At 39.0% G+C, this 22,818-nt stretch overlaps 1 protein-coding gene across 12 annotated transcripts in view; it reads left to right on the forward strand.

Moving 5' to 3' along the window:
• INPP4A (inositol polyphosphate-4-phosphatase type I A) overlaps positions 1-22,818 on the forward strand; it is a 131,397-nt gene that overhangs the window by 84,478 nt on the left and 24,101 nt on the right. For 6 of the 12 annotated variants that reach the window (XM_054056807.1, XM_054056822.1, XM_054056803.1 and 3 more), the window contains 11 exons: positions 2,085-2,238; positions 3,493-3,583; positions 4,248-4,395; positions 9,144-9,274; positions 9,630-9,734; positions 10,498-10,606; positions 12,219-12,236; positions 14,847-15,030; positions 16,377-16,595; positions 17,742-18,015; positions 21,554-21,586. In XM_054056807.1, coding sequence (XP_053912782.1) covers positions 2,085-2,238; positions 3,493-3,583; positions 4,248-4,395; positions 9,144-9,274; positions 9,630-9,734; positions 10,498-10,606; positions 12,219-12,236; positions 14,847-15,030; positions 16,377-16,595; positions 17,742-18,015; positions 21,554-21,586 — 1,466 coding nt within the window. The remainder of the gene's footprint in view (positions 1-2,084; positions 2,239-3,492; positions 3,584-4,247; positions 4,396-9,143; positions 9,275-9,629; positions 9,735-10,497; positions 10,607-12,218; positions 12,237-14,846; positions 15,031-16,376; positions 16,596-17,741; positions 18,016-21,553; positions 21,587-22,818) is intronic. The other 6 variants (XM_009557933.2, XM_054056836.1, XM_054056851.1 and 3 more) reach the window with 6 other exon arrangements.

Consider the following 22,818-nt stretch of genomic DNA (forward strand, 5'->3'; position numbering starts at 1 on the left):
AGTAGGACGAGTAACATTACAACAACATTGATTGATGTAATTTTCTACCTTAATTCATATTGGAAACTTTTGAGGAAGAAACGTGACTTGGGGAGGGGATGAAAAAGAGTATGAGAGTCTACTGCAAATCCTTTAGGTAGAAGGAATCAAACCACACTCTTGAAAGCCAGTGCGGGGTAAAGTTAAGTACAGAGTTGGAAAATAATGAAGAAGGCAAAGTGAGGTTCAGCAAAGAGAGCTGTGATGTTTAAATGCATATTGTAGTAGTATGTGTTGAAAGCAGGACAAGCATCCCTGTCGGTGAAGGCAACGGGAAGTTGGTTGAAGGGGTGGAAGCATAATCAGAGAGACTGAGGAAGATGGTGTTTTAAGTATCAGCATAATCAGCACGAGAAACAGTGACTGTGATAAACTTGCAGAAATTTCTTAGCCCAAACACAACTAAAAACATGGGAAAAGCTTTCCGTGTTAAGAAAATAGGTGGATAAGGCTTTTGTCATTTCCACAGTGTGTTGTAAGGAAAAAGCTAAAATGATTTCACAGAGAGGAGCAGATGAGGGAAATAAGTCAGAAAAGACACCATAAGTATGATATTGATAATGGATGAAATAGCCTAATTTATCATAGGTATGAAGGTGCTAGTGTTTTGAGGGAAGTGAAAAAGAGGAGAAATATGATGATGGGAGTTTTATGATTGTATGCTAGACATGGTTATTCTGTTAGGTTTATTCTATCTTGACTGAGTTGAAAATTGACTTTATTATCTTGTTTTGATATCAAGTGTATTCTGATTATCAAAGTGTGTGAACACATACATGTCTTCTCATTGTCATGTTACCCCTCAGGTATATAAGTTGAATGCTGAGCAATGTTTATAAACATGCTGCATGATTTGGATACTTGAATTTTTCTTGTAGTTGTCTTGTTTGCTTGTTACTTTTGCCTCCCCACTTTTGTCAGTTCCAGAGACTTTTTTTTGTCCTAGTTATCCCAGCATATTTTCACATGTAAATAAGTCTTAAAACACCATTTAGAATCTACCTTAAAACAATGATATAAAGCCTCTGCCAAAATTACTGTGTGTCATGGGTGAGACAGAATAAATGACAGCCATGGTAGACCTGGCTTCTAGTATATATTTAAAAAACAGCCAGATGAGAGCTTTTACCCCACTTCTCAGTATCTCTCTCTCTCTTTCTCTCTCTTTTTCTCTCTCTCTTTCTCTCTCTTTCTCTCTCTCTCTCTCTCTCTCTTTCTCTCTCTCTCCCCTTCTCTCTCTCTCCCCCTTCAGTCATATTTTCATATGGTGTCAGCTTCCCTCCCCAGCAAGGAGATGGCTACTGGGCTGGGAACATGAAAGTTGTGTCAGTTTGTGCTGCACAGCTCCTAGGCTGTTGTTAGCGGCCAGGTCCCTGGGGATCCGTGGCATTTGTTTCCACACAACTCCCTGATCTCCAGGATCTTCCTCCACCTCAATGATTGTTCCTCCATTGAGAATCTTCACCACCTTCTTCTGTAGACCACTTCTTGTCAGGATCCTTCTTTGTAGCGTCGGCTTTTCTCTCTGGAATGTCAGGTGTCCAGTTTTCCCAATCTAAACAGTCTGTTTGCAGAAGCATAAGATGTAATTAGTCTCCAAACTTGTGACTTCAACTGACTTCCCTGTCAACTGGAAGATTTGGGATGTGCTACTTCTGTTTAGTCCACTTTTATCAAAGTGTACCGGTAGCAGTTTGCAAGTAGCAGGCTTCTGATTGAGAGTGAGAAAGTTTGGTTTCATTCAAACACACATGCACGTACTTCCAATTATTTGTTCCCTGTTAATGTTCAGAATTTAAGCTGCCTATTTGTGAAATCTGAACTCTTTCTGGTTTTACAGAAGTATTGAAGCACATGCATGGTTTTAGGTTCCCTTCAATTAGGAGGTCTGTACAGTGTCCCCCGCAGAATGTGGGGAGCATATTTCTTTTGGAATACTGCATTATAAAAATGCGTGAAATTAAGTTGAAAAGCTTCCTATTTAATATGTTCGTTAATTTTGAAGATTAATAGCCTTTTATAAGTGTTCCCTTGTTGATAAACAGGTCCACCTCCAAAAAAATCTCAACGCAGAGTATTTGTTGCAGGTCGGCTGAAAGTGACCGTGTAGGTAACATTACAGTTATTGGATGGCAAATGGAGGAAAAAACTGACCAAAGGCCTCCAGTGACAAGGTCACCTGACACAATTAATGGAAGGGTGAGTATGAGCTTTGTATGGGCTTCAGAAGGATACGGGTTGATTTGTAGTATTGAAATAAATTGAGATCTACTGTCAACTTTCCTGTCCACCTTGGTATTAGTAGAATCACAGGATCATTTAGGTTGGAAAAGACCTTTAAGATCATTGAGTCCAACTGTAAACCTAACATTGCCCTGCTTCCACTGCCTGTGCGTTTCCTTCTTGCCCTTTAATTTGACTGTCAAGTCTCAACTCAGCCCTGCTGGTGTCTTGCCTCACTTTCCTGATTTCTTATACCTGGGGATTGTGTGCACTTGCTCTATGGGAAGCGTCCTTAAAGATATACCAGCTCTCTTCTGCTCCCTTGTCCCCAGGGGCAGTTTCCCAGGGGATTGTATTGACTAAGTGCTTTACAATTTCAAAATACCATAAAAAGCAGCCTCAATGGTGGTGAAGCAGTTTTGTATTTTGCAGAGGTCTGGGTGCTAATTAAGGTTTCAGGTTAAAAGTCTTGGTGAAAATTTTAGTTTACAATGATTAAGCACATTCAAGTGTTCATGCTCTTTATCAGAATAAGCTTGCGGTACTGCACGTTGGTGCACTTGATGCCTTGATAACCAGTTTCATATGAACACCTGTAAACTGAAAGATGGCATCAAGCAAAGCTGTGTTGGGGACACTCGGAGAATTGCCAGAATTTTCAGAAGCAACTTTTTAAAAAGTAATATCTTAAAAGATTTTAATAAACCTGAGCAGCTTACTTGAGTAGTGATTATTCTTTTTTTGTGATTCCCATATATTTGTCTGAAAGCAGATATTTATAGTGCTTTCTCAGCCTAGACGTGTAATTCTGTAAACCTTGTGTTCTGAATATCCTCAGGATAATTGCACTCTATTTGTGTATCACAGCCACAATGTGGATTAGTATCACTTTGTATCCAGCCAGACCTGTAGTTGACACAGCTTTGGAGCTGTGCTAACCTAAGTTAGTTGAATATCTGGATGTAAATTTTTCCAGCATTTTGAACTGTGCATTTTGAACTGGAAGTAAATAAGAATGGTTAGATTGGAGAGTTTATTTGGATTTGTTATTTCAGCCTTTGGTATTTTTTTTGTCCATAGTAAACACTGTATAAAAATATAGTAAAATATTTATTTTAAACATGCATTGTGTTGAATATTCCTTTCACATCTGTATAATAGGGATCATCACTGCAGGTTGTGCTAGCACTGATTTGTTCTTCACTATTTGCGTTGTTTCTTTTTGTTTAGACTGTGTTGCCGGTTGATGAAAGTTTGACAGAATCATTAGGAATCAGATCCAAATATGCTTCATTACGGAAAGACGCACTACTGAAATCTGGTAAGCTGCTATGGGCTGTCACGAGTAAGCTTTAGGTGTCATTAAAAGCTCATCTCTTTTCTGTCTGTGGCCCCAGGGTGGTTAAGCAGATGTTTCATTTGAAAAGGAACAGGCTGCTGATTGAGCAGCCCTCTAAGGGTCATACAAGAACTTATTTTGTCTTCTGCATATTTTATTTTATCAACTGTATAGTAAAAGAAGCAGAAGCAAACTTTGGTATTAGCGTAACTGTGGTATAACATTTTCCATGTGATTTGCTAGTCCACTCCAAAACAGTCATTGAGAGGTGAGGGGAGGGACAGAGGAAAGCAATGGCTTTTTAAAAAAAAAAAAAATTATTCAAGATTAGTTTTCCAGCAAATTATTGTATGAGAAGAAAATGCCCAGTACATAAAAAAAAATAGTTCAAAACTTGAATATGTATTTTTTTTCCTTTCCAGTGTTTTAAATCATCTTTAGTTTTTTCCTGCACATGCTGAGAGAATGGTCATTGCAGAATGACCATTCTTGGAAAAACTCCACTGATGCCTGGTTTAACTAGATCTTTACAGCAGTATATGATCACACATTATCGAATTGAAGCCTTTTGCTTTAAAAAAGGAGAGAATTTGTGCACTTTTAACTCAAGCCCTTATGCTAAAATAACGTTATTTTAATTCTTTAGTGTTTGGTGGTGCCATTTGCCGAATGTATCGCTTTCCAACCACTGATGGAAACCACTTGAGAATTTTGGAGCAGATGGCTGAGAGTGTCCTGTCGCTACACATCCCAAGGCAATTTGTGAAGCTGCTTCTAGAAGAAGATGCTGCAAGGTCAGTTTGGACCAGTTTGCATGTGCAATAAATACAGCACTGATGTGGCTGCTACCGAGTTACCAGGGAATATGAGGTCCAACACGAAAAAAATGAGACTAACCCTGTAGCTCAGAAAACATGAGTTGGAGAGGAGAGGCAAAGAGATGGTTATAGAACATGTTCTAACTTGTCACAGTGAGATAAGGCTGAGCTTGGTCGCTTCACTCAGTACAAGCAGACGTGTGTTCAAATATAGATCTTTTCTTACCCTTGGTCAAAAAATGTCCATGTGCAAGAGCGAACAGCGACTTCACATCAAATTTCTTGTGAAACTGAAGAAATTCATGACAGAAGATTTTCAATTATTTATTGAGGCTTATGATGAAGAGATCCCAGAAATCAAATGGGTGCTCAGAGGAACCCTTTTTTTGTCAGTAGAAAATAAGAAAAACAATGGCGAAACTTCAGGAAAAGAACTGTGGAATTGCTTTGAATGGTGGCAGCATCGTATGCAGCTGTGTGCCAACTCAGAAGGGAACTGTTTTGAAGGTCATCATAGGTGATTTTCTTAATTTGTTAAACAGTTACAGGTACAGTCTCATTTTTTTTGTGTGTCGGACCTCCTATCTCTGCATTAATGCACAGAGGCACCGAAGAAAAAATTGTAGAAGCAGCACCTTGCTGACTATAGTTCAAGTGAGTAAGATTTTATGTCAGAGTATAGAGTTTGGGCTTGAGTATATGGTAACATGGACATACAGAGTTTATGGTGGGAGAGAGTTGTTGGTAGAGTGAACACATAGTATCATTATCATACTGCTGTTCTCTGCTCTTAGGGGTTATTTGTTCCTCTCACAAAAGTGTTGATAGAGCCACAGAATGTATTATTCCACAGACGTATGACTGCATTAGGAACAGCATGTTAGAATACCTTACCTTTTCATGGATATAATCATTTATATTCTTCAGTACACTTTTTTGAAACATGGTTTATTTTTAATATAAAGAGAAAAATGAAGTTGAATTAAAAATGAAACATCTCAATGTTTCATAGGTGAGGAGTAGTCTGGGTAGATGAGACAGCATAAATGAAAGAGTGATAAATGCAGCTTCTGAGAATTTTGAGAAGGGAACAGAGACAACACAGAAACCGGCTGAGGGGGAAAGAGTACTAACGGTAGCAGACAGAGCAGAAAAATCAAAATCATTTTGAAGGTGAACTTTGAAATAGTCAATTGACTTCTGTGCTATGAAAGCAAAGCGGAGACAGATAACAGGAGTACTGACTCCTTTCAATGAGTTAAGAGATGACTTCAAGAGACAGAAGAGTAGTTTTGAAAGGAAAACAGACAGAATAAAAGCAAGTAAAATGAGGCACTCTAGGACAGTCAGGACTTTTTCTCATTTTAGGAGGTGGGAGGGAGAAGGAAATCTGTTAAGCATTTTGTAGGTTTACTCTGCATTTGCTTCTTTTGGAAGCAGTTGACCCTTTCAGGCAACGTATGCATTTATGAATTTTACTTCTCTACATTTGTAGGCTGTGGTTTGCAAACATAAATGTTTGCATTTTTTCCTAAAAGCTAGGACTGACATAGTAAAAGACTTTCAGCTGTATTTCTGAGTATTGGGGTTTTATTTTGGCTGTGTTTGAATCCACTCCTAGGGACCTAGTTAAGGCTGACCTTAACTAAAATTAAAACTGTGTAGTCGGCTCAGTATCCTATATTAATACATTTGAATTCATTTGGGGTATTGTGAAAGAAAATCATGTGTTAATTCATACGAGCAGGCAGAATTAGTCTATGATTTTTTCCGGTATTTTGCTGAAAAGATAAATATCTTAAGAAGGAGGCAGTGAATTTTTGTAATGTATAGAAAAGTAATGCATGACATATCTGAATTTCCAAATTTTGCTTTGATTTTTTAAATTTTTTTTGCTGCTGTTTTGTTTCCTGAGCACAGGACGGACATGAATCAGTTAGAGTGAGTCCAGAGAAGGGCCACGAAGATGATCAGAGGGCTGGAGCCCTTCCCGTACGAGGACAGGCTGAGAGAGTTGGGCTTGTTCAGTCTGGAGAAGAGGCAGCTACACAGAGACCTTATAGAGATCTTCCAGTATTTAAAGGGCCTATAGGAAAGATGGGGAGGGGCTCTTTATCAGGGAGTGTCGCAATAGAACAAGAAGTAATGAGTTTAGCTGAAAGAGAGGAGATTTTGATGAGGAGCAATTTTGTTGAGATTTTGATGAGGAAGAATTTTTTTTCTTGTGAGGATGATGAGGCACTGGAATAGGTTGTCCAAGGGAGTCATGGGTGCCCTCTCCCTGGAGGTGTTCAAGGCCAGGTTGGCTGAGGCTTTGAGCAACCTGATCCAGTGGGAGGTGTCCCTGCCCATGGCAGGGGAGTTGGAACTGGATGATCTTTAAGGCCCCTTCCAAACCATTCTATGATTTTTTTTTTTAGTGATGTGCACTTAGTAGAAATAATGAGAGTTTAAATTCTAGAGAACAAATCCTGTATCTTGCATAGTTGTCCTGCTGCAACCTTGTTGGAGGGGGCTTAGGATATGCTATTACACATTTAGACATGGGTTATCCACAGTTTGTTTCATATTTTCAGTTCTTTACACCTTTCCTCACAGTACAATTAAAAGCACCTATTCATTACAAGATACAGTCAAAACATTGTAAAGAGTTAACAGGCTCACCTATACAGTGCCATCTGTGATGGATGTAGTTTTAGGACTTCAAGATAAGGGAGAATTTACAGTGAATGAGGTAAAAAGATGCAGCTACCTCTAAGACTGTGGTCAGTGAAGTTTCTTAAGGTGTTAGCTCTGAAACTTGACCGCTCAGAGGTTCTTGCCAAATAGAGATTGGTGAATGCATATCGTATACAGTTGCAGGTTAATAACAGCCCAGGTGTTTGCTAATAAAACTTTATATGCTCCGAATTGCGTAGCTTAAAGGTAAATACAACCTTTGTGTAATGAGCAAGAAAGACTGCCTTCTCTCTGTTCAGCTGAGGTGACCCTCAATGACATGCAGAATTCTTTTCCATCAGTGCTTTTATATTTCTAGTGAATTATTATTTTTATTTAAAATGGATTTCAGTCATGTTCAGTTTGAATTAGTGCCCTACTTTGTTACAGTGTGGGAAATAGCACAATCACACTTAGTATTCATAGGATCTCTCAGATTTGGCCAAGGGCCCTTTTCTCCATTCTCTGTGCTGCAACCTAGAGGGATACCAGACACCTAGACAAGCACAGCTGCTTCTGTCTTAACATCCTGGTGACTTTTAAAATGTCCTTGGATAATCACAACTGCTGTCTCTTACATAACGCCCTCCTGGGCAAGAGCTCTTTGATGGGAGGCGTCTAGCACGGGGGATATATTCACTACCTAATTACTTACGGCGTACACATTCCCTGCTGTCTCAGCCCTGTGTGACAACCAAGTAAACCTGAAGTGTTAAGCTGTGAATTTACTTCAGGAAGAGCTGGGCTCAAATGCAGTGGTTTGTTTTGAGCAGGGAGCTTGACAAAGTGATCATTATAGGATCTGATTCAGAAGCAGTTTTTACAAGGTGAAACTGGAAATGTCTTTTTCCAAGTCACTCCTGATAAGTATAGTTTACGCTGTTGCCTATTGGCAAATCAATCTGGTATTTTTTCTTGGACATTTGCTTCCTGTTGATAGTATCCTAAATACTGTGGAGTGGGAATTGTTCTGTGAAATGCTGTCTTAAATTATTATACATGCAGACAATTGATTAAAGTTGTGGATTAGAGATACTGAGAGAACTGTGAAAGGAACTGCTGGATCCTTTTGACAGATGATTGTTCTACCTTTTCTGGGGTAATGTGCTGTCGGATTGTGTCTGGTGTTGACATGTTTGCTTTTTCCCTTCATCCTTTATTCTGAATAATGTCTTAATACAAGAAGACAGTAATATAAGCATGGCATGAAACACACTGAACATTTTCTCAGCAGCCCTACTGAGGAAAAGTGTTTAATACAGGATTGCCAGGCATGACTGAATACCTAGCAGTTGGGCTGCAATGGGATGCAATGGGAAAGCCTGGAGTTTTGGTGGTCTTATCTAGGAGTATCCAGCTGTCCTTTGTTCCACCTACAGTGAAAATCGAGTGCTTAAAATCCAGAATCTCAGATGAAGGTTTTATTGGCTCATCTTTTGTCTCTCCAGACCATTATTAGTGCTAACGCTTCTTATCCATTCCCTGCCTGGCCTTGAACACTGTTGCTTAGATACCTGGCCAGTGCAGATACTCCCTGTACCTAGTGTCAGATAGGTGCTAACCTCCTGCCTAACCTCAGTCACAGTTCCCATGTAATTTGAGTGCCACTGAAGTTCAGTAGAGTAGCCTAAAAATGTCTTCGTTGTCCCAAGTCTCCTGACGTGATGACAGCATCCATCACTTGCAAATGATCATGTAGTTTAAGAGCTCCTGCAGAAAAGTGGGAAGCTTTGGTTTTGACCAACACTTGAGACTCCTGGGGGAGAACGTGATCTGTTCTGCCTGTGAGGAGCCTGTGTACCTTGGGGAGGGGCTCAACATCTGTGCTTACGAATGTATGTTCGGAACTATTCCCAGTCTGGTGACTAGTTTAGACTGGAGTGAATTGAGAATGTGTCAGCTGAGGATGGTACTAGAGTGATGCAATGTGAAACTTGTTCTTAATCAAATTAAAAATCAAGCTAAAAACCCCTCTTTCTTTTTTTTTTTTTTCTTTTTTTCTCTAGGGTTTGTGAACTAGAAGAACTGGGAGAACTGTCTCCTTGTTGGGAAAGCCTTCGTCGACAAATTGTTACTCAGTACCAAACAATTATTTTAACTTACCAGGAAAATCTAACTGACCTGCACCAGTATAAAGGTGATTTCTTTTTTCATAATAACATGATGTTTCTCAGCTGTGATTGTTAGTGCTTCTCTCTGAAAGTGGGAAGCTACAAAGTTTTAGTTGGATGAATAAAAAAGAAAACGCTACTTTTGGATTTCTCTTGTTTATTGACATTTATTATGAATTTGCTAATGATCTGGGAATATTTGTCTGCTTTATTAATTCTCTTGTTTTATCCTGAAAGTGAAGAACAATTATGAACAGAAAGAGATATCTTTTTTTTTTTCTTGCTTTACTTTCAGCATGCAGTATAAGTTGAAAGAAGCTCCTTGAATATTTCAGCAGATGCAGAGGACTTTTATGATTATTTTTCCCTTGTATTTCTCAGGTCCTTCATTTAAGGCCAGTAGCTTGAAAGCTGATAAAAAATTGGAATTTGTTCCTACGAATTTACATATACAGAGAATGAGAGTCCAAGATGATGGAGGATCAGGTATTTGGTTCATTCTCTCTTTATTCACATTATTCTATTACTTTTCTCTCCATGTTTTAATCTCAGCTGTGTAGCCAAGTTTCTATGAAATACTGCTCTGTAGTACTAGTGCTACTTGGGATTTTTTAGCACCTTCTCTCCTCAGATTCCAAATCTAGCAAAAGAAGAGGTGTAACTACAATTACTGCAATTCTACAGGAGGCAAAACTAGGTTCTGGAGTTCACTGTACCCCAGGTGAAACAAGTCAGCCTTTGTACTAGGAAATATATTGGAATGATCTGATGTGTCCTTTGCAGTAATTTTGGATTGTAGAAGAATAGCAAAGGTTTTGACTGTTGTTTTTTTTTAAGCTTCTGCACTTTTTCTCTGTAACCATTATGAACAGTTAGGCGTAATTACACCAGTTTATTCACATAAAGAAACCTGTTTCTTCATAAATAATCTAGATTTTTCCCTTATTTTAACTAACGCTGGACACATACTTCTCTCATGTATCAATGTGAGGGATTCCAGTAATGACCAGTTTTGCAAAGACCAGTATTAAGGCTTCTTTTTCACTGCTAGTCTTCTAGATTAAGAAAGAGAGGACCTGCAGTCAAGTATGGTTCTTTCACCTCAGAAGTACGGGTTTCCATGTCCTTCAAAACACTGTCACAAAGTTTTAGAAAAATTATGTTCAAAGTAGTTTTTTTATTTCCACAATTGTTTGTCCATATTAAAGATGACAACCTTTCATTTGTAAGTCCTTTTTGTCCATCCCAGATCAGAATTACGACATAGTCACCATAGGAGCACCAGCAGCTCATTGTCAAGGCTTTAAATCAGGTGGCTTGCGGAAAAAGTTGCATAAATTTGAAGAAGCAAAGAAACAGTAAGTAGAAATGTTGTTATGTCAGCTGTTACTGTCTTTTCCTCCTTGCCCGTGCTCAGTAATTTGGAAAATCACTGCATTCTATGTTTTTGTTTCACTTCATTCAATAGTTCTACTATACAATGAGATTATTCTATGCTTTTTTTTCCCAAAGAAGGAGAGGGAGAACAGTTTCCCCTTATTACCATATTTGTTTGTTTGCTGATAGGCCTTTTCTCATATTTGCCAAGTCTTAATTTTCCAGAATATTATTGGTTCATTTAGATTAGCTGATTTAGGTGTTGGATTTGGGTTCTGCCTGTTTGTGGATTAGAAATTTGTCTGTGAAACCTCTGCAGCTGCACTATGTCACGTTTTCAACCCCTTTACTTTCAGGAGACTTTTGCCTCTCATAGCTTCAAGGTCCTGTTGCTGGACTCTCTTTAGTACAGAACAGCTGTGCCTGATAGGCAAATTCCTTGTTGGCAGGTAGGGATTAGTTCTGGGACAACCGCTGGAGGCTTTTCTGCATGGCCTCAAGGTTTGTGCAGAGATTAGCTACTGAATCTTGCCTTACTGTGCTCTACAGGCAGGATACTTGACCTCCGTGGTCTTGTCTTCAGGGACTGTCTAGTGACCTCTCTGGTCACTAGGTACTAGAGGAAGGGGCAAAAGTTGGGAAGGTTCCATATACTAAAGGGAGAGACCTACATGGCAACCACTCTAGCTTCCAAGGAGGAGCGAATGCTGCCTGGGTCTGTGTTACTTTTGCTGCAGTATGGAGAATCTAAGGAACAATGAGAGCAGCAGGACAAGAAGTCCTTGTAGCCAGGGAAAAGGAGACCTTGATAGGATTTGTGGGACTTGGAGCCGATGGGAGGAGGGAGTGACGTGAGAACTAGGCTCTGCAGAATTAATTTTGGCAGTGGCGAAGTGCATCCTGTGAACGTCAGTCAGATACGTACTGATAAAAAGATTTGTGCAAAAATATGCCTAGGGTAATTATTTCTGACTTACAGAGTGTACTAGGATGGGACTAAAGGAAATGTAAACCTGGAAACACTAGTATGCTAGGCTCACCCTTCCTGTTCTTTTGAAACCACTGTTGCTTTCTGAAATAAACTTCTATCAGCTTAGCGACTGGAGTGGGCCTCACTCCTGCAATATCTAAGTTCCTGTGTCATCTCCCCACTCCCCAACCCCCACCAAGCTGATCAGAGAGCTTAATTTCTCTCCAGTATTTTAACTTTAAGCTTTACAGAACTGTTCTTTCTGGGTCCATGAAAAATATAGGTTGAAAATATGAAGAATAACTTTCTTTTTAAGGACTTCTATGTTATCATCAAAACCAGTATAGTAGAACTGAGATCCATCTCCTCAGTTTCACTGTTACATAGGTATTGTTCAGTTGTTTCTCCTTTCATTGGCAAAACTGCTTGGTGCATCCACAACATTTCCCTTGAACAACGCATCGGCCTCTGGCAATCTGTGATTTTTGCTTACAAGTTTATGTACCTGCCTTGTTGAAAAGATGACTCAAGTTATTTCCCCAAACATTCTTTGTTTTGTTTTCTGCTTTTGGTATTTGCTAACAATCTGCTAATTTTATTTTGGTTTTTTTTTGTTTTTTTAGCAGTTATGAGGAGTGTTGGTGAGTTTTCTGTTTCTGAGAGTTCCTTAGAGAGGGTTTCTGTTCTTTGGGCTGTTTCGTTTTTCTTTTCTTTCTTTTGTTTGGCAAAGATCTGGTGTGTTTTAAAGTGTACAGGGCTTTTTAATGTCATGCATCATGGCATCCCTAATTGTGCTCTGAGTAATTGTAACTGCTATGTGGAACATGTGTGAATGAATTTCATTTCATCTGCAATGTTTGTTTGTAATGAACAGCTAACTTCCTGGCTCTCTTTGATCATAAGAAGTTAGAAAGCTGAAGACTAAAACACAAGAATTTTATATCTTTTCCTCTGTTATTTCCAGTGAAAACTGCCTGGGCAGAGAAATGATCTGCCAGAGGTAGAAGATAATTAGAATAACTTTGCATATTTTAAAATCTTTGTGGTGATAAGTTGGACATGGTTTATATTTTTGTAACCCATGCCTTCATTTAAACATTTTCACTTAACTTTTGGTTGGGTTTTTTTGTGTTGTGATGTTCAGTGGCATGAAAAGGAAATATTACTTGATGGTTCAACAGCGCTAGAGTTCTGCTCTAAATTACTTATATTGAAGGTTGAACCCCCTAATTCACTGAGTTTAAGGCTGTGTTACAGTTTGCTGATATAGTAGAAGGAGAGCTGTTCATTTGAAAAAGCACTTGCAGGTTGGAAAGTAAATATGTGCGAACTTTACACCATAAATTTGCCCCTGTGATCATTCCAGCAAATGTTTGTGATTAAAAATGTAATAGTTCTAAATCAGATCTCGATACACTGCATGGCCTTTCCTGCCAAATACATCTTTATGCATGTTAACCACACTGTCGTGGAAAGAAATTGCTCAGAGGAATTGTCACTGAGATCACTGGTCAAGAGAGAGTGCAAATCATGTACAGGGAAAGTCCTAAAAGCTGAAATTATTTGCTGTATGGTGTGGCACTACTGAGGAGGGGTTGTTCTCTGCTCCACTCAGATGGGTGACCAGAGGGACACAAATAAAGATACTCTCAAGAATCACTTCTGCATTAATATCCTTTGAAAACAAGTGCCCATCTTTTCTTCTAATGGAGCTCAGACAGATACTGGGATTAAGCTCCTCCCTCACCTTAATATCAGTTCAGGGACAAGAACTGGTATTTGTGTCAATGATTTTTAAAGCGTGCCCCATGCAACACTTCTGTCTTATTTCACAGACACAATGCAGAAAGTAACAGCATTGCTCTAGGGGTAGCAGAGGAATTTGTGCTCCTCAGAGGTCGTGATCTGAGTTTGCTGTGCCTGGAAAAGAAACTGCTCTCTGTGTTGTCTCCCAGAGTAGCTGTGTCCATAGAATAGTGCCGAGAGTGGTGCTAACAATAGGTTCTTCAGTGCTGTTACTATGTGGAAGCCATTCATAACTGGAAAAAAATGAATATAATATACAATTGATGTCACCTCATGCTTGATGCCACATCATGAATGGGCACCACACTTGTCACAGCTGGAGCTGAAGTAAAAGCTTCATCTTACTATAGCTTTCCTACTGGGAGGGGAAAAAACAGCATATTGCCTGCCAAAGGGATAGTTGTGGGTTGGTTCCAAACAGTTAACTGAGCGCGCAACTTCAGCTTAAAGTAGTTTTCTTAACTAAAAGGCAGCTTTTCTGAATGGCTCTTCTCAGGTAGGGTTAAACCACCTTTTAGAAGTGCTGTTCTTTCTCCAGCAGTTACAGAGGGAGTCCAGGGAGTTACAGAGGAGTCCAAGCATCTGTCTTGGACTGGATAAGCAACTTCTGTAGACATCTAAACTTAGAGGACATAAACTATCTCCTCCTCCACTGCCAAGTAAGGAGTCTTAGTGGAGCTGTAGTATCCCAATATAAAGATAAGTTTTATTGGTATAGTTAAATCCCCTTACTGCTTGGAAAAGGCCATAATTTGCTATTGCTTTATGTTGTTACAGCTGAGTTTATAATAAGGAGAGTCTGTATCCCTCATTTGGTATAGTAAGAGCGTGTTAACAGAAGCTACCCCACAGACAGAGTCCTTGGATTAGCCTGGAGATAGACTTTTTTTTATATACAATAAGATTGCTTTTGTTGGTCTAACTTGAATCAAGGATGCCATTGAGGAAAGGATGTACTAGCAGAAGGAATTTCTGTCAGTACCGCAGTGTTTGCATTATAGATCTGGGTGGCATTTCTGTGTTGGAAGGAGTGCAGGTTTTCTTTTCGCCATGCTAGTAGCTGTATCACGATACAAGTTTGTAAACCATATGTCAGGGAAGTGTCTGTGTTGTAAGGAAAGCGGGGCAAGCTGTCTCTTCAAACAGTGGTTCTATATCTCGTGGCAAAATCACCCACATTCTCCTCGGCAAAACTGTCCCTCTGGTATACAAGCTCTGCCCACAGCCCCTTGGCATAAGGGGCTACTAAATCTGCATGCTTTCAGTAACGGCAGAGAAGGCTCTAGGGTCATGTTCCTGCTGTGCAATTGCCCACTTGGCCTTTCACTGTTGATTGCTATCTTAGGTAAATTTTTGTTGTCTGCCATTAATTCCCCAGCATGCTGCTGTGATATATGTACCTATAGATCAATTTCCCCCCCCTGAAATCAGTCTTTCTTTTTCAGCACTTCAACAAGTTCCCAGTCTATAATATACATCCCACAGGACATTGTTAGAGCAAAGGAAATTGTTGCACAAATCAACACCCTGAAAACACAAGTCAGTTACTATGCAGAAAGGCTCTCAAGAGCTGCTAAGGATAGATCAGCTAATGGCCTTGAAAGAACTCTTGCCATCCTAGCAGACAAGGTAGGAGAATAATACATTCATACCCTGAAACACAGTGTATTTTTTTCTGTCTCTATTGTTAGTAGGTTTTCTTGAAATATCTATTTTACCTTGTTCCATAGTATATTGTAACCTGTATAGTCCTAAAGAAAAAGCAAAATCTGACCAACCTTTAAAGTTCGCTGCTTTTTATTTGTCTCCTACTTTTCGCACTCTTGCCTTCACTTCCTCTTGAGAGTGCAGTGAAGAGCAATGTCCTCTGATTCCCTCCATTCGTGGTATTCCAGAAATATGCATTCTTTAGGTTTTTTTATGCTGTTTCCTACATAATCACCTGCTTTGTATTAATGTTCCTCTGAGTCATCTGTCAAGCAGCAGCAACTGGGCAAAACTTGAGTAAATTAAACAATTCTGTATTTTTCCACTGGTGAAATAAGGAATAATGGTGATGCAGCCTTTTCTTGAATTACAGTTATATGAAACCGTTATTTTGTGATGGGCGTTAACAGAAATGAGACTGGACCCACAGCTGAACACTTATTTACAGGGACAAAAGAACAAATACAGTTTTACTGACCTCTTCTCTCCCTGAAGCAGATCTGTTAGTTGTAAATGACAGTAATGTCTGATCAGCTTGACAGAAGTTGTCCCATTGGAGAGAATATACATGTAACTGTAGAGTGTAAAAAAAAAAATGTGAACCCATGTAAATGCATTATTTATTATAATGTTCACTCTAAATGAGTACAATGTGTATAACTGATCTGTGGGATTTACTACAGCTGGCCAACATGTACATGTAAAGTAGTACAGGATTGTTTATTGTTTTCCTTTTTTAATGAACATATGGGCCAGATACTTCTCGTATTTGTGTAATTTACATAAATCCTTTAATACAACACCTTCAAATAAGACAAGGAACAAGCTGCATTGATCATTGGGTTGTATCTTCAGCCCTCCTCTTAAATCTTGTTATGATTTCAGGCAGGATGGTGGAGGCTAAGCCTGGCATCTGTTGTGGCAGCTATTGTGTGAGGTATAAAAATGTGTGCATGTTGTTCTAAGCTTTCATCAAACAGAGGGTGAAGCGCAAGTGAAGATGAATTGCACGTCTGTTAGTGAAACTCTCAACAACTGCAAGGCTAATGTAGTAGCCTTTGGAAATGTTCCATTTGTGTTTTGTATCCTATGTTGCTTTTTAAGGCCATTCTCTAAAATTATTTTAAAGGCATCATAGAAACTCCTAAACAACCATTTCTGTTACAGAATGCTAGTTCTTCTTTTTTCATTCTGTGAAAGAATGTAATGAAAATTGTGTGTGGAATCATGAAAAGTTGTTAAAATGTTGGGGGTTTATTGCTTTTTAGACCCGGCAACTTGTCACAGTCTGCGACTGCAAGCTGTTGGCAAACTCAATACATGGACTGAATGCTGCAAGGCCAGACTATATAGCTTCGAAAGCATCTCCAACTTCTGGAGAGGGGGAGCAGGTGATGCTGAGGAATGATCAAGATACACTTGTGGCCAGATGGACGGGAAGAAATAGTCGATCTTCTCTGCAGGTGGATTGGCATGAAGAAGAGTGGGTACGTTTGCTTAGTGGAGTGATGGATATTTTCTTCTTTTTAGTTTTCATTTGCTGTGTTCTTTTGTTTATAAGCTCTCTAACTGCTCACCAGATACGCATGAGATGACTGTTTTGGAGGTATTGGTCAACTAGCAAAGATGCTCCCTCCATCCTATGCTCGGTTACTCCTTGGCATGGGGATAGAAACAGGCCTTGATATTTCAGGATCTCCGGAATAGTGGAGATGGTTACAGTGAATGAGTGTCTTTTCTGTAGTTGATTCCGAGGGAAAGTAGATAGCTTTTAAAGTAAAAAGCCTTACTATATTACAATGGGCTTTTACACTTCTCCAAGATAAAGTGTCTTTTGCATATGTTATCTATACAGTTCCACCTTCCTGGCTTTTAGTCTCATCTAAATATTTAGAACTTGTGGTCCATCTCCGTTTTGATTGCAAACAGCATTTTCAAAATACTTGCACAAGAACTTAAATGGTTTGCCTTATCACACAGCCAACTGAAATGAGAATTGGGCTGTGTGAATTCTGTCATATAAACAGTAGTGAATTGAATCTCAAAAATAGTCAACATTAATTAAAACCATTATTAGTATCGTGAAATATCAATTGAGAAATGAGATCCTATTCATTTTGGAAATGGATCCTTGCTAGTTTTAGTTGTTTTGGCATACTTTGTCTTACATACTTTGTCAGACTCCCAGTAGTGAGATACAAATAAAGCCAATTCAGTAATCTTGATAATAATACAATACAGTAATGTTATGTATTATTCGCTGAGTTATATAAGAAAAAAGATATGTGATTGTATATAATTTTGACGTCAAACATGAGTTTCAAGATTAAACAATGGTGCCAGTTGGAAGTTGGAATACTAGTGTAGGAAGGGGCACTTAAAACTGTTCAGCAAATTTACTTAGAAAATAGCTTTGCAATTTACCACGTCATGTCGCTACATATTGCTGACAAGCTGGTATTTCATTGTTTACATATCCAGAGTTTGTTGTGCATGGATGTAAACACAGTAGCTCAGAGGAAACTTTGCAAAGGAAATGTGACCAGAATTGTGGGAGGAATTATCTTGTCAAGTGGTTTGTTACCCAGTGTCTCTTTTCTTTTTATATTGAGAAAGAAATGTTTTCTTTTAAGGAGAAAGTTTGGTTGAACGTTGACAAAAGTCTGGAGTGTATTATACAGAGAGTGGACAAACTCCTCCAGAAGGAGCGCTTGCAAAGTGACAGCTGTGAAGATGTTTTCCAATGTGATATCAGCTGTACTAGTAAGAAAGGTAATCGGGACACTCGTGCCTACTGGATAAATCCAGAAGATTTAGATGAGACCTCATCATCCTTACCACCTTCATCATCTTCACCACCACCTTCATCCACACCATCCTGTGCATGCCATTCTCACAGAAAGACAAGTGCGTATGCCAGACACTGCTTCTCACTGCTACTCTCTTGCTGTGCGCTGGCATCATTCCTAAGCCTCTATTACACCCTTCTGTGTGGTTTTAATTTAGTGGTGGTGCTGAGCACTGATGTCAGGCAGAAGGGACTGGTGGTGTACTGGGAGCTGCTAAACCCACTGCTTATTTTGAATTCCTGATCCCACTGAAATCCCTGTGAAATCCATTGATATTTGGTTTTCATGCTATGTATAATCTGGTAAAACAGATGTTTGGGTTAGCACATGTCAGAACACCACCTCTGGTAGCTTTCCTGTTGGCTTCGGCTTCTTTGCAGCAATCAAAGCTTATTGCAGTGAAAGATACTAAAACACAAGAAAGTTACAGGCAGTACTGCACTGCTAATGATCCCAGCCGGGCTGCCAGAGCGCAGGAGGGGAGGCAAGCTTTCCCATTAGACTGAGTTGAGCTTGGATGACCCTACTGGAGTTTAAAGCAAATTTTAACCTCAGTTGTCAAAAACCATGGTGCTGAGGCACTCAATTAGTTAGACTTCTTGCAGCTGGAAGGTAGGAATTGGCCGTATAAGCTCTCTGTGGAATAATCCTATCAAAATTTGAGGTGAAGCGGATGCTGGATTCAATCCAGGGTAATGCCATGTGCACATGAATTAAAGAGACATTTATCAGTTTAGGTTGACAGCATTAAATTTCAGAATTATTTAATTTACGTATGCACTTATTTGACTTATTCTCAAATTCTTTACATGTGGTCACTATGATTTGGCCACTTAATAGAGCAGGTGTGCCATGTTAAGCTCTAGAAAAACTGATTTGTGTTTTCATTTCCTTTGTCTTGTTCTGTCTTATTGTTTGGTGGCCTTCTGTTCCTAATGTGTGTCTGTGACTTCACGTCCATCCCATTATTAATGTTGCAGTACCATAAGAGAAAGAAAGCAAGAAGGAAGTTAAATAAAATAAATGTTAATATATTTTTGGGTAGCTTTGTACATGTTACATATGATCTTAGTATCTTAAATGACTATGTTTTTCTAGACCTGACTGACATTTCTGTGTATTATAAAGGATTAGGAGAGCTGGTTCTTGTTTCAGAATGTGGTTTTGATTAATCTTTGACTACATTTCTTCTACCAGTTTGATACCTTTAAATGTTTTTATTTGCTAGCTAGTTTATATGAAGTTTTAGATGTATTCACATGAAAGTTCTATCAGTAAACTTCAATGCACCTTCATAGCACTGATTAAAAGTTGTGGATTTTTAGATTAAAAAGAATTAGATTAAAAAGAATATGAAAAATCTGTGGTGGATGATATCAGAAGCTTTTCCCAAGATAATTCAATGCTAAAAGCATTTTGGAGCAATAATCTTATTTCATTTTCAGTGCTCTTTTAAATCTGCTCTGGATCTTGACACTTTGCCATGTGAAAGTTGGATTAACTGCACTTACTTACCAAGGGGCTTGTTTGTGCCAATACTTCCTGTAAACTTTCCCTGCTGTTCCTCCAAAATAGGAAAAAAAGTCTTCCCATTTAATCCCCGGAACCGGAGACAGAAACTTTAAATCAGCAAGTGTCACAAACTTCAAAGCTAAGGGACTTGCTGACGTTTCCCAGTGCTACAAGCGTAAGGAGTAGATCTGAAGTCTGACTGGCAAAAAGTGTTGGGTGAATTTTACTTAAAAAATCCTGGAGTTTAGGTGTCTGGTGCAAACATTGACCGTAGGTCTTAATGTGCAATTTGAATTGCACTTGGGAAATTTTTGTAAGCAAAGGCAAGCTGAGTACTTGATCACATTCTCATCAAATGTGATTCCTACTTAATGATCAGTATTTTTGCCAGAGGGACAGGTTCAATACCATGGGGAAAAAATGGTCTTACTGAAATCAATGGGAATTTTCCCATTGGGTTACTTTTCTTGACACCACCCCAAACCTGGCCTGTTAGATAGTTTTAAACTAAAAGATGGTAGATTCAGACTAGATATAAGGAAGAATTTTTTTTTATATTAAGGGTGGTAAAGCACTGGAACAGATTTCCCAGAAGCCCCATTGGGGTTGATGCCCCATTACTGGAAACATTCAAGGTCAGCTGGACGAGGCTCACTGCTCACTGCAGAGGGCTTGGACTGGATGGCCTTTAAAGCATCCTTTCAATCCAACCCATTTACTGATTCTATTAATTCCCTTTCACTGTTACTTTCTGCAACTGATCATGGGAATAATTGAGGGACAAAGAAGATCCTTTATTTAAGTTTTAAAGTTTCTCTTTGTCATGTATTTGAAGAAATAACACTTTTTCTGTTAGTAATTCTGAGTTTTGAGTAAATGATGCTGAGCAGAGTTGCCAGAAATATTTTTGAAAGCAATGTAAAAACCGACAAATCAAGATAGTTCCAGAATTGGTAACAGAGAGACATTAGAATGTTATACTTCTTAGGAATGCAGTTTAGTGATGAACTTTGCAGTGTTAGGTTAATGGTCAGACTTCATGGTCTTAAAGGTCTTTTCCAACCTAAACAATTCTGTGATTCTATGACTTTAGAAGATCTCTCCAGAAATGATTGTTCATGAAAGAAAATACTACCTGAAATAGTGGAAGGAAGACTTAAGACCTTCTTTTAAAACTGATTTTTTGTTATAGGCTTAGGTATTATTAGAATTGCGTGGAGGCATATCACTTCTCTAATGAATGTGATGAGTTTGTTTACTGACAAAGTTTTATCTTGGATTCTCTAGCTCAGCTGACTGTCCTAATGCATGTCTGAATTTGGTATTTTCTGTTTTTACTCTCAAATTCGTGATTTATTGACTGGAGAATCTAGATACAAACAGCAGAAATTTAAATTCTGTTAGCTTAAGCTACTTTTCATTAGTCCAAGACTTGCTATAATGGGTTTTATATTTTATTTTTTACTGTTTGTATTGCACTGCAGTATATTTTCATCTGACAGCTTGTTCCTCCCACTGAAGTGAGTGTGGAACGCAGGCTTCACTGATGAGGTTTCAGCCATTATTATACAATCTGATGCTTGTGTTAACTGTCTCCAAAATAGTATAACAAAAATTTGTCTAAGACAGCAAAATACTTTTTCTTTATTACTCTTGCGTTGTGGGTGCCTTAATGTCATTTTCTTTTAAGTGCATTGAACTTACTGCTAGTCTTTTGCTGTTCTGTTTAACAGCCCTACTGCCAGCTTATCCTAGAATTGCATTAAACCAGTGGTTCTCAAATTGTGCCCTGTGGATCGCTGTGCGTTGACGGTGCGCTTTCTGGTGATCCACAGAGAGCCCCAGAGCTAGCAGGTGCTGACTTTCCTCCAAGTCCCCATCCAAGCATTCCTCTGATGGGAAACAGCGGAGTGGAGGAAACAGCCCATGCTTTCGTTCCCCGCAGGCAAAGGAGTATCTCTGCTGAGCTCCTCCTCAGTCATTGAAAGTGTTTGAGAACCCTGGCATTGGGCATTTGAGTTGCTTATGTTAAGACTTTGTTGCTGCTCCTTAATCATGCATGTTGCCCCTCCATTTCTGTGCAGATTGCAGCCCTGCTCCGGAAGAATCTGGCCAAGGTATGTGCATTCATGGCTTCTGCTTCTTCTGAAAATGGCAGGAGTTCGTTCGTAATTAACAACTGAACTTGCTGTTAACATTGACCATTTTGAAATGGTAATGCTCTGCAACACCACGCGAGTTATGTAAGCATATGGAGAAGTTGCTGTTTCCTAAATAATAGTGAAAGGGGGTATCTGGTAACTTCTTGTGTCCAGATATGGGAGAGCACTTGTTCCTGGTCTCTTTGGTTTCTCTAGTTGATGCGTTTTAGCAAAATGTTGTAGGTGACAATGATTTGAGGCTTGTTCCAAATGTCACTGAAGTCTATGGGAGTCTGATATTTAATACATGCCCGTTCATGTGTGTGCAGTTGAGCTGGCCTTTCCGAATGAGAACTCGAGCAGAACATGGAGCAGTCAACAAGGCTGATAGTAAAATCTCAGTGGTGGGTACACACCAAGCAGTGTTAGGCATTGCAGATCTGTTTCAGAATACAGAGTTTAGGACAGTTTCATCCCACCGTTAGCCACCTTTCTGTCCTTGTACTTCCACATGCTTGTGTTGCATTTACAGGGACTGAATAAGATGCCTCTGTAATACCACTCTCTCCCAGCTAGATGGCTGTAATTTCTCCAATTTGAGAGTAGTTTGATCTGACTTCAGTGAAGATTCGGTAGAATCCATGTTACAGCATGGATTTCTGGGTTTAGTGAAACTAATGGGAGATAAAACCCCAGGTATGATTTTCATCTTCATGAAATATATTATTGTTCTTCTCAAATATCCACCCTGTTTCTTTTAATCATTGTGAAAACATTTTTTATTAGTAAAAGACTCCACAAGTTTTTAGTTCTTGAAACATTCTTTAGCTTTTGCAAAATATGGATGTGGTACATAAATTAATGCTATTTATTTTTTAAATGGAAATAATTAAAAGCAGTCAGGTCACCCCAGCTGGGTACCCAGATATACCCAAAATTGCATCATAAACTTAAGTGGCTGAAGCTACAGTGTAGTGAATCACTTAACGCTTGCTTCTCTCTGAAGCCAAATGTGACGTGACTGTGTGCTTAAGTGGGTTGCAATTATACTTCACTGGATCAGGGCTTAGCAACTACCACTTATTTAGTAAATCTTTCTTAGAGACCATGAGTTCTTGCACCCTGACCTAAACCAGGAACAACTGTGGGTACCCAGTACTTTGATTTATGAATGCTATGGGTTTTTTTTTTCATGCAAAAAGACTAAA

Source organism: Cuculus canorus, chromosome 1 (genome assembly GCF_017976375.1).
Source record: "Cuculus canorus isolate bCucCan1 chromosome 1, bCucCan1.pri, whole genome shotgun sequence".
Classification (NCBI taxonomy): Eukaryota; Metazoa; Chordata; class Aves; order Cuculiformes; family Cuculidae; genus Cuculus; species Cuculus canorus.